This window comes from Phodopus roborovskii, unplaced genomic scaffold, assembly GCF_943737965.1.
Source record: "Phodopus roborovskii unplaced genomic scaffold, PHOROB, whole genome shotgun sequence".
In the NCBI taxonomy this organism is placed as follows: domain Eukaryota; kingdom Metazoa; phylum Chordata; class Mammalia; order Rodentia; family Cricetidae; genus Phodopus; species Phodopus roborovskii.
This window is the reverse complement of record NW_026125078.1, coordinates 51,888-70,079: the sequence shown is the minus strand read 5'-3', so window position 1 is coordinate 70,079 and position 18,192 is coordinate 51,888. Positions and strand designations below refer to the sequence as shown.

Below are 18,192 nucleotides of genomic sequence, written 5' to 3'. Positions count from 1 at the left end.
CCTCCCGAGTGCTGGGATTAAAAGTGTGTGCCACCACTACCTGGCATCAAGGTGCTATTCTGAGATGGGCCCTCTGATTAGTATGTGGATGATCTTGCCTCCAAACAAGTCTCCAAACTGTTAAGAACCCAGTGGCAACTGAGTCTCTGCCTGAAACCAGTTCAAAACCATACCCTCTGAGCTCTAGGTTTCCTTTGAGCTGTTCCTATTGATTCTGTGGACTTCTACTTCCATTGTTTTTTTGTTGTTGCTTTTTAATAGCTTTATGTTATTTATTTTTATCTTGTGTGTGTATATGAGTGTTTTGCCTGCATGTATGTCTGTGTGCTGTGTGCATGCTCTGCCCATGGAGGCCCAAGGAGGACTTGCATACCCTTGGAACTGGAATGAGATATAGTGATCAGCTGTCATGTGGGTGCTGGCTTCTCTAGAAGGGCAATCAATGCTTTTACATGTTAAGCCATCTCTCTGGCTCCTCCATTGCTTTCAAAACCAGTTTGTATGTTGTCATCAAGCCCAAGAATATTTGGAATGTTCTTTCTCTCTCCTTTGTGTCTGTCCGCCTGTGTGTGTCCCTTCTTTAGACACAGTCTTGTTATATAGCCTAGGCTGGTCTTGAACTTGTCATCCTTTGCCTCCTGGGTTCTTGAATTATAGGTATATATGACTATATAAAATACATGTGACTTGTCAGCATTTATGTTTGATGAAGCTAAGAGTGATTCTATGTGTTAGAATCCCTTTAAGCTAGTTAGTTGCTGTCAGCTCACTTTTTTTTTTTTTTTTTTTTTTTTTTTTTTTTTTTTTTAAGCATTGTACTCAGGAGACAGGCTTTCAACAGGCCCCCTGAGGCTTATCTATCAAGAGGGCTTCACTCAAGTCCCAGGGACTTAGGACTCAGTAGGTAAGACATCTGACCTGGTGGTAGTAGAGGTAAACAGATAGATAGGACTCAGGGCCCAACCCAGCCCATTCCCAGTGTTACTGGAACAGTCCACTGTCCATTTTCTGTGGCAGCTGTTTGGCCCTGGGTCACAGTTAACAAGAGTTCAGTTGGGGAAGTGTTTGTCACACAAGCAGGAGGCCTGAGTTCGATGCTCAAAACCCATGTTTGCTTGTTTTTGTTGCCGTTTGTTTGTTTTTAAAGCTGAGAGTAGTGGCACATATTTATAATCCTAGCACTAGGAGATAAAGGCAGGCTCACTGGCCAGCCAGTCTAGCTACTGGGAGGCGCTGTTTAAAAAAAAAAATAATAATAATCAAGGTGGATGGCTCTTGAGGAACAAAGCCTGAGGTTGTCTTCTAGCCCCTGTACACATCTGAACACACAAAGTTACTTAGCACTAGGCACTGTTCTTTATATATATTAGTGATCTAATCCTCACATAGTAAAGAGGTGGAGGAAATGGGAAAGGATGGGAGAGCTGTGACACAAAGCTGGACACTTTCTGTTAAAGCTGTGTGCTTTTTTAAAAAATGTCATTTATAGTATATGGTGGATGTTTTGACTGCATGCATGTCTGTGCACCATGCGTGTGCCTGATGGCTGCAGAGTCCAGAACAGAAAGAGGGTGTCAGATCCCCTGGGACTGGAGTTACGGACAGTTGTGAGCTGCCATGTAGTTGCTGGGAATTGAACCCAGGTCCAACCCCTTGCAGGTTAGTTTGTCAGCCTGACCCAATCTGGAAATACCGGGGAAGGGAGTTTTAATTGAAGGATTAGGTTGGCCTGTAAACATGTATTTGAGGGGATATTTTGAATATATTAACTGAGGTGGGAAGACATGTCCACTGTGGGTGACACAGTACCCTAGGGAGGGTTCTGAACTGTATAAGTAGAAGCAGCGAGCCGAGCACTAGCATGCATGCGTTCATCCTTCCTTCTGTTTCTTTCCTGTGGATTCAGTGTGACCAATTTCCTCAAGTTCCTGTAACTTTCTGCCATGATGGACTAACCTGGAATTATGAGCCAAATAACCCCTTCCCCTTAAGTTGCATTTGTCAGGATATTTATTATAGCAACAGGATACAAAATCATGTATCCTGTTTTTTCTCAGAGTGGCCTAAGTGATGCTAAAATCTGTGAGAATTCTATTTAGAAGACTCCAGTGCCTCTAGGGATAAAGACCCTACAGTCCTCGCCAGGCATGGTAACTTGCACTTAACACTCCTAGCACCGGAGAAGCTGATGCAGGAGGATTGCCAGCCTGTGAGACCCTGTCCGAACAAGAGTCCTTTCCTGTATGTCTTCTCTCAGCTCATCTCAGCCCACTCTCCTCCAACTTGTCAGCCACCCATAGTGTTGTTTACTGCTCTGGGGACTTTGCACCTGCTGCTCTCTCTGCATGGACAGCCTCTCACCAGCCTCCTCTACTACCACCCCTTTGTTAGGTGACTCCTGCTCATCTTCCAGGACATCATTAAGTGTCTCTTCAATGGGGAAATCCCCCCCTACTTGAGACTATTCAGGCCCAGCTGGTATTCTTCTGTGTTCCCAGTAGCTTTTCCCTCACAGCACTTACCACAGGCTGTGACTTATTTGTGGGGTCATTTGATTACCTTTTGCTTCTAACCCCGCACTGCAGTTGACAGCAGGTCAAGCATGTTACATAGTGTTAGTAGGTTTTCAAACGAATGCTGAGTGTATACATCCATAGCGGGTGTGTATTGGCCACAGAAGTGCTCTTGTCAGCATTGGGATTTATAGCATTGGCAGATGTCTCATTTAAAGGTTGAGAAACAAGGCCCTAAGACTTGAGTGCAGAAAGAAATATAGCACATGGGCACAGGCCCTACCCTCATAGACCTGTTCACTCACAAGGTGGCTCTGCCTCAGCACAAGGGAGAGGACAGCCCTGTCATTTGTCCACTTGCCTAGGACTTAATTAGTCCTACATAGGGAGGGTGAACAAGGAATGTAATTCTACAAACCAGTCCTTCCGACTCAGAGCTGGAGGACTTCCTTGTAAGGGGTACGGTTTTTCTGCCTGCCGCCGCTGGTCTTGACCCGCCGCCACGCCGCCAGCCCCAAATAACACACAGAGACTCTGTATTTGATACAATACTGTTGGCCCGGTTACTTGTTACTTATCGGCTAGCTCTGCCTTAATTATTAACCCATTTCTGCTGATCTATGTATTTCTCTTACCGGGGAGCCGGTGGCATACTGCTTTCTTCAGACTCTCCATCTTGACTCCTCCTTCCTACTTCCTATTTCCTCCTTGTCTCCTAGTCCCTCCTATCTTCCTTTCCTATTGGCCAACAGTGCTTTATTATTAACCAGTATGAGAAACATATACAGAATGACATCTCCCATCATCTCCTCTTTTCTGTCTAAAATAACATGAAGGGTTTTAACCTTAACATAGCAAAATATATCACATAACAGTTATCAAATAATCACAGTTAACACTATTTAGTCCATTAACATTTAGCAAGATTTGAAGAAATTATTCCATCATCTATCCTATCTTTGTGTGTCTAAAGTAACTTATCTTTAATACTAAGGAAAACTATAACTATAACTATCTGTCTTCAACTCCTTCAAAGACCACAGAAGGATAATATATAAGCTCTAGAAATGACAGAGACATCTTGCCTTTTCAGTCACCCGAAGTTCTTCTGTAATCTTCCATCTTCAGCCCATAGGCCATAGTATGTCTGACAGACTCTCCAGTAAAGCAGAAAACTTTAAACTGTCTTCTTTATTGGCAGTTTGTCAGTCACTTTTCTCCGTGTCCTGCATACTGTCTCGAAGACTCTTCCACGAAGCAGGATCTCTGTAGCAATGTCCATCTTGAATCAGGAGTCACTTTCCTGTGGGTCCTGCATGTCCAGTTTATACAGCATAAAGTCAAACAGTCCAGACAAGAGCAGTATCTTGTCCAAATGGCTAGTCTTGCCATATTGGAAGCAAACTTCATAATGCATTTCTTCGATGTTCATCTTCCTTTCTGGTGCGGGTGGTATTGCCAAGAGCAATTATGTCTCACTGTCACAAAAACCCTAAACCACTTTAAATGCCATATTCTGTAGGTCTTTGAAAGGTTTGAAGAATTCCTATCTATCTCAAATACATCTCTGTGTATCTTGAAAAACCTAACTAACTTAACTCTAAGCTTGGACTATCATAGGTAATTATCTATAATCTGTACTACATTATACAATATGTTTCTGAATGAACTATATAAACACAATACCTAAACAAAAGGAGAAATATATACATCACAAAATTGACCTTAAATTGTATCAATAAATGAAAATCCATTCCAATACAAAGTATTCATATCTATACCATAATTCCCTTTTTACCTTTAAAAAGATATTGGTTGTGATCATTAACCATTTATACCCAAGTCCATTTAAATGAAAACAAACATTTATAAATATTTGGGAATTTGGGCGTCGTTCTTTCCAAACTACTTCCTGCTGACAGGGGGCGCTGTCATGGGGGGATCCTGAGAAGATGGCTGTAGTCTGCATGGCTGCTTTGTCCAAGCTGTTTTGAATGTTGGATCATCAGGAACTCTGTTTCAGGGGGCCTGGCTTGATCAAACCACATTAGTCTGGAAGGAATCCACAGCTTTTCAATTTCTGTGGAAACAAAAATAGAAATCCTTTTCCCCAGTAACTTGTCCTTGAACTTAAATTTTTGAGTCAAAGCATTTTTAAAATACATAAATTGAATTAATGCAGCAGCATTTCCTTTATCAGTTGTTATTTTCTCAGCAGTCAAACAATGCAGAGACAACACAATAGCATACAGTAACCAGATTCTCTCTGAGCTTTTCATCTTTACGTGGCTTTATTATTATATTTTTTATTTTACTTTTATTTTTTATTTTTTGACATAGGGTTTCACTGTGTAACTCTTATCTGTCCTGGAATTTACTCTGTATACCAGGTTTACTTTGCAAATCACAGAGATTTGCTTGCCTCTGTCTCCTGAGTGCTGGGATTAAAGGCGTGTGTTACAACACCCAGTTCCTCTTTGTCTATTTAAAACCATTTTATTTTTTTTCTCCCAAGCCTATGTATTTTTTTTTTTTAACACACTGTAAACTTTTAGCACCTTTTTTTAATGTGAATCTGTCTCTACTGTAAATCTATATCTTTTTTCTGGCCATGAGTCTTTATCTGTTAAACAACAACATTGTTAAAATTAAAGTCTTTGTTTCTGCCGCGGTTTACCAAAGATGGTGGCGGGTACTTTTACCGCCAGCACTGAGAGCTGTGCTCACCACCTTGGTCTGCGCTGCCACCCAGAAAGCATGCTGCCGGCTTGGAGATGTGGTCACTGCCATTGCCATCTCTCATACACGCCAATGAATTGTTAGCAGAGTTGTTTGAAAGCTGTGCGTTTTTTTGCCATTCAAGCTGAGTCAGGAACCTTCCCTTAAAGGAGCCGCGCGAATATCTGCTTGTCTCTAGCAAGTCAGAGTCCAACCGGGAAAAATGCTGTTACCAAGAAACCTTGCTTGTCTCTGTTCTTTTGTTTCTAAAACCCTTTTTTAAGCTTTTGTTAAATTTTAAGTGGAAGTCCTTATGCCCCACGTTGGGCGCCATTTGTAAGGGGTACGGTTTTTCTGCCTGCCGCCGCTGGTCTTGACCCGCCGCCACGCCGCCAGCCCCAAATAACACACAGAGACTCTGTATTTGATACAATACTGTTGGCCCGGTTACTTGTTACTTATCGGCTAGCTCTGCCTTAATTATTAACCCATTTCTGCTGATCTATGTATTTCTCTTACCGGGGAGCCGGTGGCATACTGCTTTCTTCAGACTCTCCATCTTGACTCCTCCTTCCTACTTCCTATTTCCTCCTTGTCTCCTAGTCCCTCCTATCTTCCTTTCCTATTGGCCAACAGTGCTTTATTATTAACCAGTATGAGAAACATATACAGAATGACATCTCCCATCACTTCCTGGCATGTTTTCTCCTTGCCCATCACAGCAGCTTCAATGTTACTTCATTCTCCTCCTTTCCCCTCTCTGGGTTTATCTTTGAAGGTAAGGTTTTGCAGTGTGGCCCAGACTAGTTTCAAATAGTAACTCTTCTGTGTTGGCTTCCCTGTGCTAGAGTCACAGCCAGCACCATCACTGCCCACCCCCTCTTCTGAGAAGGCTTTCTCCATGTGGTGATCAGGACTTTTTATTTGACAATACCAGGAACTTAATTCCAAAGAGATAAAGTGAAAGAGAAAAATGAGCAGAGCCCACAATCTTTTTATAGGCAAATATCTACTTGTAGACTCAGCTCTCCAGAGACAGGAGGATCCTGAGTTCAAAGCCAGCCTGCCTCAAAAAATAAAAGTATTAAGCCAGGCAGTGTGGTATACTTCTTTAATGCCAGCACCCCGGAGGTAGAGGCAGGTGAATCTGTGAGTTCCAACCCAGTCTGGTCTACAGAGTTAAGTTCCAGGACAAGCCAGGCCTATACAGGGAAACTCTGCTTGAAAAACCAAAATCTAATTAAATAAAAGTAATTTTTAAAAACTGGACAAGAGGGAGAAGGGAGAAGGATGGGAGAAGGGGAGGGAGGGGGAACTGGTGTTGGTAAAATGAAAAAAAAAATTTAAATAAACAACTGAACAAGATACCAGCCAAGTTATGGCATGCAACTTTGGGAAGGTCAAAGGCAGCTAGGCTTCAGGAACTCACAATGCACACACTCAGTCCTTACTCCTTGAGTTTGTGTCCTCTTCATTCCCCTGCATCGTTCTTCCCCCAAGATAGGAAAGCTGGCTGTTAGCCTTCGTGCCCCACATAGCCTTGGAGGAACTTGCTTCTATCTATTTCTAAGGCCTGAAGAAGAATCTTTTGACTGGTTGGCAATGGCCAACATGGTCATGTGCCATAGGCAGAGTCTTTAGGAAGGGTGGAGGTGTAGCTCAGTGGTAGTTCCTGCCTTCAGTAACACCCCCACACCAACACCTTTTCCCTAAAAACAAAACCCCACTGTATTGCCTTCAGAGGCTCACACTTAACATTTCAGACCACAAGTGTAAGTGGGGAATTATGCATTTCTTCCAGTGGGGTATCAGGTAGATTGTTCAAGTTTTAATATTGGTGATTCCCTGGGGTAAATAGAATCCTGAGATGGAAGTGTCATTGAGGAAATGCGAGGCTTGTCTGGTTTATGTGAGTTATGTAAGAGAGACTTGCCACTTGAAATGCAAACTTCCAGATGCCACCAGTACCCACTTTCCCCTCCCACTCTAACTCCTAAATTTTAGTTTAACAGAGACTAGGATTAGATTTCTCAGTCTGCTTGCCCTTACCTGATCAAGAGATGCTATTTTAGACATTGGGATAAGCCTGTGTTGCATGAGGTGTCTTTGGAGGTAAGTGGTACACTTTGTACCACTTTCCTTGTCTGTGACCTAGAATGTAGATGATTTGCAGTCAGAGCAGCTGCCTTATACTTTGAGACAGGCTGAAGTGAAGGTGATAGAGCAACAATACAAAAGGAGCACGGGACTGTCAGTCTGTGTAGATTTGTGTGAGGAAGATTAATTTGTATGTATTTAAGCCTGCTACTATTTTGGGTTTGTGTTTTACAACCAATATTTAATCCTATGCTGTTTACCTGCAGGTGGGAAACCAGTAGATCAATAGCAGTGGGAAGGCCTGTTGGTAAAGGACCTAAGCCCCCTGCTATTTGTAAATCAGCATTCACTGTTGGGTTTTTCTCATTGCACTAGTCCAGGGGATGTTATTGTTTGCCTTTCTTGACCAGCTTTCCCCAGATGTATCATTTCAGAGCATTTCTGTCCGTTTTACACCCTGTATAGCAGGAGTCTGAATCTGAGTAAATTGTTATTGCCTGACCAGGCCCCCTACACTCCACTACCCTGATATCATATCAAGAGGCTTCTAGCTGAAGAGTGTATCAGTGGTTAAAAGCATTGACTGCTTTCCAGAGGTCACATCTGGAACTCCAGTTGTCAGGTAGGGGAATCTGCTGCCCTCTGCTGGCCTCCTGGTACACAGACATATATATGGGCAAGCAAAACATCCATACATATATTATAATCAAATTTCACTGAGCTTCATAATGCACGCCTTTAATTCTAGCACTCAGGAAGCAGAGGCAGACAGTACCCTGAGCTCATAGTCTGACCTCAAGCAGACAGAAGGTAACTGGGACCTCTAACTGGGACATGTAACAAGGTTGAGGACCACAAGGGTAGCAGGATAACAGATTCAGCTGGGAGGCTGTCAAGGCTGATCCCACCCCTCGCTGCTACCCACTCCCTAGAGTTCCCAAAGACTGGTCCACTTCAATGGCTTGGGCTGCATCTTTTATTTCACATCATAGCTTCTGGAGTATCACTGCTCTCCAGCTTGAAGCTTCATGGCTTGAGTGCACCTTTGAGCTCAGCACTTGCCATCCTTCATGATCTGGATGTCCTTTTTGGTTTTTCTAGAATTAAAGAAGATAAGAATGAAGGTGCTAACTGTAGCGCTAATTCCTAATGTTGAAACAACAAAACCATGGATTCCTTGAACTCATGAGTTCAAGAGCAAGCAGGGCAACATAGCAAGACCCTGTTTCAGAAAGAGGAAAGGAAGGAAAGGCAGTTGCTCTTACCGGCCTTCTTTCCCTCACCCTTTAAATCCAATTGTAGACTAAGCCTGTCAGTTTTACCCCAGTGTATCTCCTACCCATGAATCTTGATTAAGACCTTTTTCAAAGCCAGGACTGTGTTGTACATTTCTTCCAATACAGAGTTTTACATCTGCCTAGACAGCTTTGCATTGCCGAAAGTTTCTCCTCCATGATCTCACTGGGCCGTCAGTCTAATTGATAATTTTACTGGTGAGAAAACTGAGTCCAAGTACATGATGTAATGTAGCCCCCATTCATCTCATGTATCCCTACTCCCCCATTTCACATTCTAGAATGTCCCATTTCTTTTATTTCCTTAAGCATAAACTAATTTTCCTTTATAGGTCTTTCTAAATTCCCCTTCTACTTGGAATTATCTTTCCTTTTTTCTAGCTGATTTCTTCTTACGTTGCAGGATGGGCTTGGGTTTTCCCCCTCTAGTCTTCCCTGGCCCTGCTCCTTTTCATTTCCTGTGTGCTCCATCTCAGTCTGAGCTATGCTGCTGTTGACTGACTGTGGCTTCTCTCACTTACTTGGCTTGACTCCAAGAGACTAGAGAGGCTCTCAGGAACTAGCCGTAGTAAGTGCTCAAAAACAGTTGGCTAGTTGGATGACAGATCAGATGAAATTGTCTAGTCACTCAGGCAATCTCAGGGTTTCTGCCGCTCCCTCTGCATCTGTCAGTTTCTGGCTTTTGACCTGGGCCCTGTGCCTCCTGTGAGTTACATTTAACTCGTTCTGTTAGACAAATGTTTGAGGATTCTTCTGGCCAAGTCCATGTGTTTGACAGAAGGTGAGCTCAAGCCCTGTTCCTTTCAGACATGCATGTTCCAGAGAGGGGCCACTCAAGCAAGATGGGGAGGGGGGACTTACATCCGGGTCACGCAGAGATAGCATTCATTTTTGTATGTCACCCCATCTGTGCCACAGATCAGTTTAGGTGTTTGGGGACACTTTGGAGATGCTGCCATGTGCTCACAGATGGGCTATGGGAAACAGAAGTAGTAGGGAAATTTAGAGGCAGTGGCCCAGGGCCCAGGGGTTCTGCTTGGAACCTGAAATCAACTATGGGATGTTTGCTTGTGTGTGTGCATGTTTCTGGTTATGCATGTAAGTTGGAGCCTGTTTTGATGCCTGGTGTGTGTGACATCCTACCTACTTTCTCTCTCTCACCCCCCCCCCCCCGTGTGTGTGTGTGTGTGTGTGTGTGTGTGTGTGTGTGTGTGTGTGTGTAGCAAGTTTGTGCCCTCAAGCTCCTGGGGATTGGTTCACACACTCTTCAGTAAAAATATAACTAGGAATTCTGCTGCTGCTCTAATTGTGAGTCCAGTAAACAGCCATCTGTCATTCCTAGGGAATGTCTCACACTCTAGGGTCTCCAGTACTTACCAAGGCCAATATGGTCTTTGTGTGTGTGTGGGGGGGGGGGCTACATGTATGCAGAGGCCATTGAATATTGGATATTGTTCCTTAGGAACCATTCACCTTATTTTATTTGGGACAGGTTCTCTCATGGCCTGAAACTCACCAGGGAGACTAGGCTATCAAGCCCTAGGGACATCTCTATCTCCACAAGCCCTAGGATTATATCGATGCTGGATATCAAAAATTTGCAAGGCAAGCAGTTAGTGAATGGGCCCCCCCCCCCCCGCCCCCCTGCATGGTCTTCTAGGCCCTTGTGGGAAGGCTGAAGAAATGGTTCAGGCCTGAAAGATTAATTAGTGTCAGACTTAAAGGTTCCCAGGTTGAGAGAGAACATAGTCAAGATCTGGGTTGGAGCCTGGAAGAAGGAGGTGAGGGAGGCAGGGCAGGGTAGCAATAGAAAGGCCATGCTCTACAGCTGGGCATGGTGGCACACACCTATAATCCCAGCTGTTGGAAGATGGAGGCAGGAGGATCAGAAGTTTGAGCTTATCAGCGCAACCAGGTGAAAATCAGCCTGTGCTACCCAAGGCCCTGTTTCAAAGAACGGAACAAGACAACTGAAGTCTACACCCTGGAGACCCCAGTTCAGCCACTGACTGGCTTTGTAAACTTAGGTGGGCTAGTTCCATTCTCAGGGCCCCAGTTTCCTCCTCAGCGAAAATGGGAGAAAATCTCAACATGGGATTAGCTGAAGTCATGTATATAAAGGATTTGGCTCTTTGGAGCCAAATAAGTGGAGCTCGATTCTAGGGACTAAGGACCAGGGAAGAGGATGCTTGGGCAGGTGGCTCTGAGAACCCTACAGATGCCCTGTCACTGAGGGTCTGAGACTAAGGTGGAGTCAGGAAGGGAGACTTGGTGTTTCCCCACTTAGAGGGAAGGGGTGAGTGAAGAGATATGCTTCGGAAAGGCCGCCATGCTCCACAGAGCCGTTTAATGTGATGGGGTCACCTCTTTGCCCTGGAACCTGTGGCCTGTCTTGTGCTACACAAAGCACAGCAGCTGGGTGTCGTACTGTGCTGGGTGGGGAGTGCCCACCGAGGAAGGGACCTTGGAGACAGGTTTGGGGCCAATCCTGAGAGCTGAGGTCAGGCTAGGAGCTTGGACCTGCTCAGTCCAGAGGCCACTTTGGCTGCCTTGGGACCTTTGAGAGTGTCAGGGGAAGGGTGGCTGTGTAGAGTGGATGAGCAGAATCCTGCAGAGGGATGGTCTTACCATTCTCGAGAAAACAAGTTTTCCTGCTGACACCTGCCCCCCTGAAAGACAAAAAGAGCAGAACAAGATGCTGTCAGCTCCGGCTGCCAGGCCAGGGTCTGAGGACTTCTCCTGGCCTGGGGCACCTGGCCCTGGCACCATCGGCCTGGATTTCTTGAGGAAAGGTAGTGAGACGAAGATGGTGGGGCTGCCAGGAAGCTGGCATGTTCTAGACATGGAAGTCTAGAATTAGGGGCCCAACCTGCTTCTAATTATTCAGATCCCACTGGAATTTTTGGGTCCTTTCAAATAATAATAAAAAATCAGCAGTTAGCTGTGCTGGACATTGAGAATACATGTGTTTTGGTAATCTTCATAGCTCTCATCACTCTGTAACAGAAGAAAGAGTGGAGGTAGTAAATGCTGTATCTGCTGCCCAGAGTCCAGTACAGGACTGAGGTACCAGCCCCAGCTGCCAGGAGTGCTAGCTGTTCACAACCAGTCCCTTGGGAATTAGCCTCATGGGATGAAGCTGCTTCACCCAACCTTGCCTCCTATGTCATGGGCATCCCTCAACAATAGTGTGACTGCTCCAAAGTCACCCTGCTCCAAAGCTTCCTGCAGGGCCACCTGACACATAGGTTACACTCAGCCAACTTTCTTGTTCCCACACTTCCCAGCAAATGCATGAAGTCTGCTGGAACACTTGACTGACCTATGAAAGGCTCAGAGAACGCAAATGACATGGTTGGATAAGACAGATTCCCTACACAAACAGTCATAGCCCTCAAGGTTTGACTGAGGTCATGAGCAAAGTGGTGTGACCATGGGCATGGCCAATGGGCAAGAGAACTTGAGCCACGTTTAAGGCCCAGGTAGGAGGAAGAGTGGCTCTGAGAGTTGGAGAAGGGATGGATGGTTCCAGATGCCTCTGAAGGGCTGTCTAGGGTCCAATGGAGAGATGGGCTCTTCTCACCCTTACACAAGGGAATCCATCAGTGCAGGAAGCTTCAGGGAGGTGGACTATGATTCGGTATGGCACAGAAAAACTGTGTTATCATAAAGGAAGCTGTCTCCAGCACCAGAGTTCCACATCTACTGCACGGTTAGCCGATTTGACCTTTTCTTGATGAATTCCCAGGCACAGAGAAAAAGGAACTAAAGCTAAGTCATCTCTAGTGTCCTTTGTCAGTCTGGCAATGGAGGATCGAATTGTAAATCTAACCTTGCCACCACACTGCTCAGAGTCTTCTCTGTCATGCCTGCCATAACTAAGGATGACCTAAATGTCCTCCTACAGGAGAACAGTGAAAGTGTGAAACTTGTATACAGTGGAAGTACTACTTGGCAAGGAAACAATCACAGCCAAGAAGCAGGTCATGAGGAGTTAGACAAGTCTGAGGCCAGCCAGGACTACAGAGTGAGTTCCGGGCATCCTGGCTGCAGAGTTAAGCCTGTCTTAACACACAAATAAACAGCAAAAAAAAGCAACTAATGGCCGTGGCGTGTGTATTAATTACTTTATGTTGCTGTGATAAAACATCATGACCAAAAGCAACTTCTGAAAGGAGAAATTTATTTTTATCTTGTGGTTCTAGTGGGCTAAGAGTCCATCATGGCAAGGAAGCATGGCAGCCATCTGTAGGCATGGCGGCTGGAGCTCCCCATCCTCAACCACAGGTGCAAAGACTGTAAGCTTGCAGAACTGACCCCCAGTAGTTTCTTCACCAAGGTTTAGTCTCACAAAGGCTCCACACCTTCCCAAACAGCACCCCACTGGGTACAAGTGTTCAGATGCCTGAGCCTGTGGAAGACATTCCCTTCCAAACCTCTAGTGAGAATGCCTGCAATCCCATTCATTACTCAAAGGGGCCGAGGCATGGGGATCAGGGATTTGAGAGCAGCCTAGACTACAAAAAGAGACCCTGTCTGAAAACAAACAAACAAACAAACAAAAAAAAAAAATCAGAAAACGGCTGGAGAGATGGCTCAAAGCACATACTACTCTAGCAAAGAATGGAGTTCTGATCCCAGCACCCATACTGAACATCTCACAGCTGCCCTTAACTCCAGCTCCAGGGTGCCCAATGCCCTTTCCTGGCCTCCCCGGCTACCCACACTCATTTACATATCCCACGAGGAACACACACATATGCATAATTTTAAAAAGTAAATCTTTTAAAAGCTAAAACACAATAACAGCAACAATGAAGGTACCTGATATACACACTTGAGACTAAACTGCAAAAATATTTAGCTGAGCAAAGGAAACAGGCACAAAAGTCTCTATCGTGGGATGCCATTCGTGTCACATCTAGAGCAGATCTGCTAGTGTGTGATACAATGGAGGCGGCAGATCAGGGTGACCTGGAGGTATGTGTGTGCGGTTGCCTCTGAGCACTGAGCAGTATTGCCCCCTCTGAGTCAAGGAAGGACCAGGATGGACTAGCAGGAGAGAAATTTCTGTGTCTTTGTTTGCTTGTGGAGACAAAGTCTTGCTGTGTGGCCTTGGCTGGCCTGGAACTTGCTATGTAGATCAGGCTGGCCTCAAACTCATTCATGTGCTTCTGCCTCAAATCCTGGGATTACAGAAGTGCAATCCCAGCTGAGACAGGTTTTCCTCATGTAACAGCCCTAGATGTCCTGGAAGTTGCTCTGATCAGGCTGGTCTCAGATTCACAGAGATCCTCTTGCCTCTGCCTCCCAAGCACTGGGATTAAAAGTACATGTCACTACTGCCAATCAAATTCTGTCTTGATTGATAGAGGTCTGGGACACATAGGTGTGTGCATTGTTACAGCTCATGCATAAGCTTTACTGAGTAAAAATGGTGTGTTTCAGCCTTGTAACTATTAAGAGAAAGGCGTTTACAAAGGCTGAGTGAATGTGATGGGAGAGGCCTATAATCCCAGCATTTTGGAAGTTGAAGCAAAAAGATTAAAAAAAAAAAATCAAGCTCAGAGTGAACTATAAAACAAAACAAAAACTTCAAACATTTCAAAGGCACAAGGACCTTCCCTGGCTCCCATCCCTGAGTGTCTGGACCAGCACTCCACAGTCACATGTTTGAACTGACCCCAGCCTTGCTCCTTGGGCTTTCTATCGTCCATGTCCCATGACCCAGAGATTGCTCACTGCTCTTGGTCCTGGAACAGGGGCTTCTTTGACTCATGCGGATCTGCTGCCTGAGATGTCCCCACCCCCACTCTCCTCCACTGAAGTCACATCATCCTTCCAAGGCTCAGGCGCTATCCTCCCCACCCCACAGTTCACTAAGCAGACCTGGATTTGAGCTGTGTCACAAAGCCAAGTGCTGTCCCACTGGGTCACCCTGCCTCCCTGTGAGCCCAAGCCTCTTGGGGTTCCTGTGACACCCCATCAGTGCCCCGCCCAGGGATTATTCAGGAATTGAGCACTGAAGTGTGTTGCGGGAGAGTACAGAACCCTTTTGGGGTCAGAATTTCTTCCTGGGGTTGTGAAAAAGTTGCATTTAATCCCAGACATCCTTTGTGCTTTCCCGGGGTGAGCCCTTCTTCATTCAATCAAGGCTGGAATCTAATGTATTGGTGGACCTTCAAGCAGGCTGCTTAATGTTCCCAATGGAGGAGCTGCTTGGAGAACAGAGGTGGGAAAGCAAGTCGCCTCTGTCTGACCAGAGCCTGCAGGCCTCTTCCTCACCAACTCAGCTGCCAGGTCTGTGACTAACATGAGGTAATGGGCATGGAGTCAATGGCCCTGAGGTTTTGCCAGGTTTCTGCTTTATAATGTTATGGCTCTTGTCCAGTGAATCCCAGTGGGTCTGTCTGTTTCTCTGTTCTTTTTATTCTCAACATACAAACTAGAGCATTCTTTCAAGGTCTGACCACTCCAAATATGGCACTGGCTCCCACTCCACTCAGAGGAAAAGGTTCTCACATTAACTAAGACTGCCTAAACCAGCTGTCCCTCCCCTCTCCTCCCCTCCCTTCCTCCCCTCTCCCCTCCTCCACTCCCTTCTCCTTCCTTCCTCTTCCCTTCTCCCCCCCTCCTTCCCCTCTTTCCCTCCCCTCCCCACACTCGCTCAGTCTGTACCATGCTCTTCGCTCCCTCCATCCACATAGTACCTCAAACATTCCAGACATGCTTCTACATCAGGGCCCTTGCATTGGCTGTTCCCTCCACCAGAACATTCTTGCCAAAAAATATCTTTGCTCCCTCACCTTCTTCAAACTTTCCTCACACCCAAACCTGCAGCTCCCTCCCAACCCCCAACAACCAGCCTATATTTTTCTTAGCCTTTTTTGTGTTCTTGCATACTCTTTATTGTCTGTTCTTCTCCTCGATCCCACTAGGTTTAAGCTCTGTTGGGATGACACTTTTTCTTGTTTTGGTCCCTTATATGTTAAGGGGCCAGAAAAGTAGCTGTGAGTCTGCTTAGGTGCTCCAGGCCTGAGGAAGTTCACCTCTGGCCACCCAAGGGCCCCCGCCATCTGCTTAACTGGTTGTCCTAGCTTGCATACTACACCCTGTGAAAGCAGAACACGAACCTGAGGCCCAGGCCAAGTCTCTCTTAGCACCTGCCACCCCACAGCCAACCTGAGGCCTGACTGCTCCTTTTGTTTCCCCAGCCTCCAGTCCATAACGCTCAGGGAAGCTTCGAACTGGAAGTCCACCCCACTTCACAGTGCCAAGGGGCAAGGGCTTGGCAGTTTTGGTCCGGAGTCAGGACTGAACCCGTTTATTTTCTCTTAGTCCCTGTCTTGCCTACTATACCAATGAATGAAGAAGGTAGAACTATACAGCAAGCCCAGCCCTCACAGGAAGCTCCAGACCTTGCCTAAGCCCTCACTCCCAAGCTCACCTCCCAAGATCAAGCTTCAAAGAAACTAGGTTCTGCTCACTCACCACTGTCCATGGCAAGGAGGGCAGCCAAGGTCAGGGTGACCATCCACAGGTGCATAGCCATGCTGCTTGTGAGGTGGCCTGGGCCAAGAGTGAGGTTGGGGTCTATTTATTGCATTGATATCCACCCTTATCTTATCTGGAGCCAGTTGGCAGCCAGAGTGTCACCCCAAGTTAATCTCTTTATCCTGGCACCTGGAAAAGGATTGCTCCAGGCATGATGCCCACTTTCTGGTAGTATGGTGCTGGGGCCATCCGGGGGCCAGGACTGGGGCTAGGGCTAGGGCTGGGCAGATTTCCAGAGTGAACAAGGTTTGGACAGTTTGCGAAGCTGACTCAATTATCGATTAAACAAGTGGGGAGGAATGGAAGCAGAGAGAAACGTCGAACAGAGCAGAAGGCAACAGGAGGCAAGGGATAGGGAAGAGAGTCACGGTGGCTTTGCCAATGCCACCTCTGGCGAATCTGTGACTTCAGAAAGACCACTTTCCTTATTTGACCTCTGTTGTGTGTTTGTGTGGTCTTGTGTCTCGAGAGTGCTGGGCAAATGCTTTCTGCCCATGCATCCCCAGCCCTCTTTTCCCTCTTTGAGACAGGGTCCCACTTAGTTGCTTAGTCTGGCCTTGAGCCTGCTCTGTAGACCAGGCAAGTCTTGAACTTGAGTTTTCTGCCTCATCCTTCCAAGTAGTAACACCAGGCCTGCCCAACAGGGTCTCAGTTTACCCATACACGAGACAAAGATGATAGTTCTGGCTCTACCTACATCCTAGTGCTGCACGGAGGACAGTGGTGGGGACAGCACACAGGAATGTGAGGAATGGAGTAAGCAAGTGTAGATAGAACTGATTTTCAAAACTTTTAAAAGAGATTTTTAAAAAAGATTTATTTATATTTTGCACATATGAGTGTTTTGCCTGTGTGTGTATATGTGCACCATGTGTATGTTTGTTGCCCTGGGAGATCAGAAGTGAGTGTTGAAGCCGGGCGGTGGTGGTGCACCCTTTAGTCCCAGCACTGGGGAGGCAGAGGCAGGAGAATCGGGAGTTCAGCATCATCCTGAGCCTCACAGGGAGTCTGCACCAGCCAGGTGAAACTCTGTCACAAGAATTATTACTATTGTCATTATTTCATTTTTTGAGACAGGCCTTCTTTGTGTTATAATCCTGGCTGTCCTGGAACTCACTCTGTAGACCAGGCCTAGAACTCACAGAGATCTGCTTCCCTCTGCCTCCTGAGTGCTGGGATCAAAACTGTGTGCCACCACTACCTAGTGAATTTTTTTTTTAAGGCTGGGTTTTTGGTAGAGTACCTGTCTAGCATGAATGATTGATTCCCTGGGTTTGATCCCCTCACCACTAAAACACACACACACACACACACACACACAAATAAAAACAAAGCACTGCCTTTTCTGAGCTTATTGTGAAAGAGTTATTTCATTGTGAAAGATTCCAGGCCTCAGAGAAGTTGCAGGGAGATTCATTGGATGTCAGCAGGCAGTGAACAGGCATTTCTACAGACCAGACTATGGTAGAGCCCTGCCTGTAGTCCCCCCCTGGTCTTTGATTCTTGTTCAAAATCCTGCCCCTCTGAAGGGACCTGCATAGTCTGTGAATGCCCGAGGCAGGTGGCAGAGCCCTTCCCCTGCTAAGCTAAGCAAATACTTAATGATGATTTCCTGTCATCAAGCAAGGTCCTCAAAGTCTGGTTACCCATCTTCCACTCAGGCTTCCCCCAGCAGCTCCAACCAGGAAGACGCTGATCCTGCAGTGATGGGGAGGGCTCACTACCTACCACTTTCATCATTGGAAGACTTTGAACACAGCCCTTGACCCAAGGGGCAGATCTGCTGCCCTGAAGCTCTTTGGGGGGGTGTCTCAGGTTTGATTCTGGCCTCCTGAGCCTGCAGAAATACCAGTGAACAGACCTCCCCCTTGCCTGCTCCCCACCCCTCCTGCACACAGTGAGGTTTCTGGAAATCTCTTCGTTGCCTAGCTGATCTCCTGGCCTGTCCCACCTCAGAGTAAGAAAGGGACAGAAGGGACATAGGAATTTGTCTCCTCCCTCATTTTGAACTCCAG

The 18,192-nt window shown here is 46.1% G+C and overlaps 1 protein-coding gene across 1 annotated transcript; it reads right to left on the bottom strand.

Annotated features, from left to right (window-relative positions):
- Positions 1-8,290: 8,290 nt before the first annotated feature.
- Positions 8,291-16,187, bottom strand: LOC127225817 (serine protease inhibitor Kazal-type 4-like). The gene is made up of 4 exons (XM_051189419.1): positions 16,115-16,187; positions 11,252-11,292; positions 9,485-9,597; positions 8,291-8,425 (listed from the first exon to the last, which is right to left on the bottom strand). The coding sequence occupies exons 1-4, from the start codon at positions 16,173-16,175 to the stop codon at positions 8,380-8,382; spliced, it is 261 nt and encodes an 86-aa protein (XP_051045376.1). The 5' UTR covers positions 16,176-16,187; the 3' UTR covers positions 8,291-8,379.
- Positions 16,188-18,192: the final 2,005 nt, after the last annotated feature.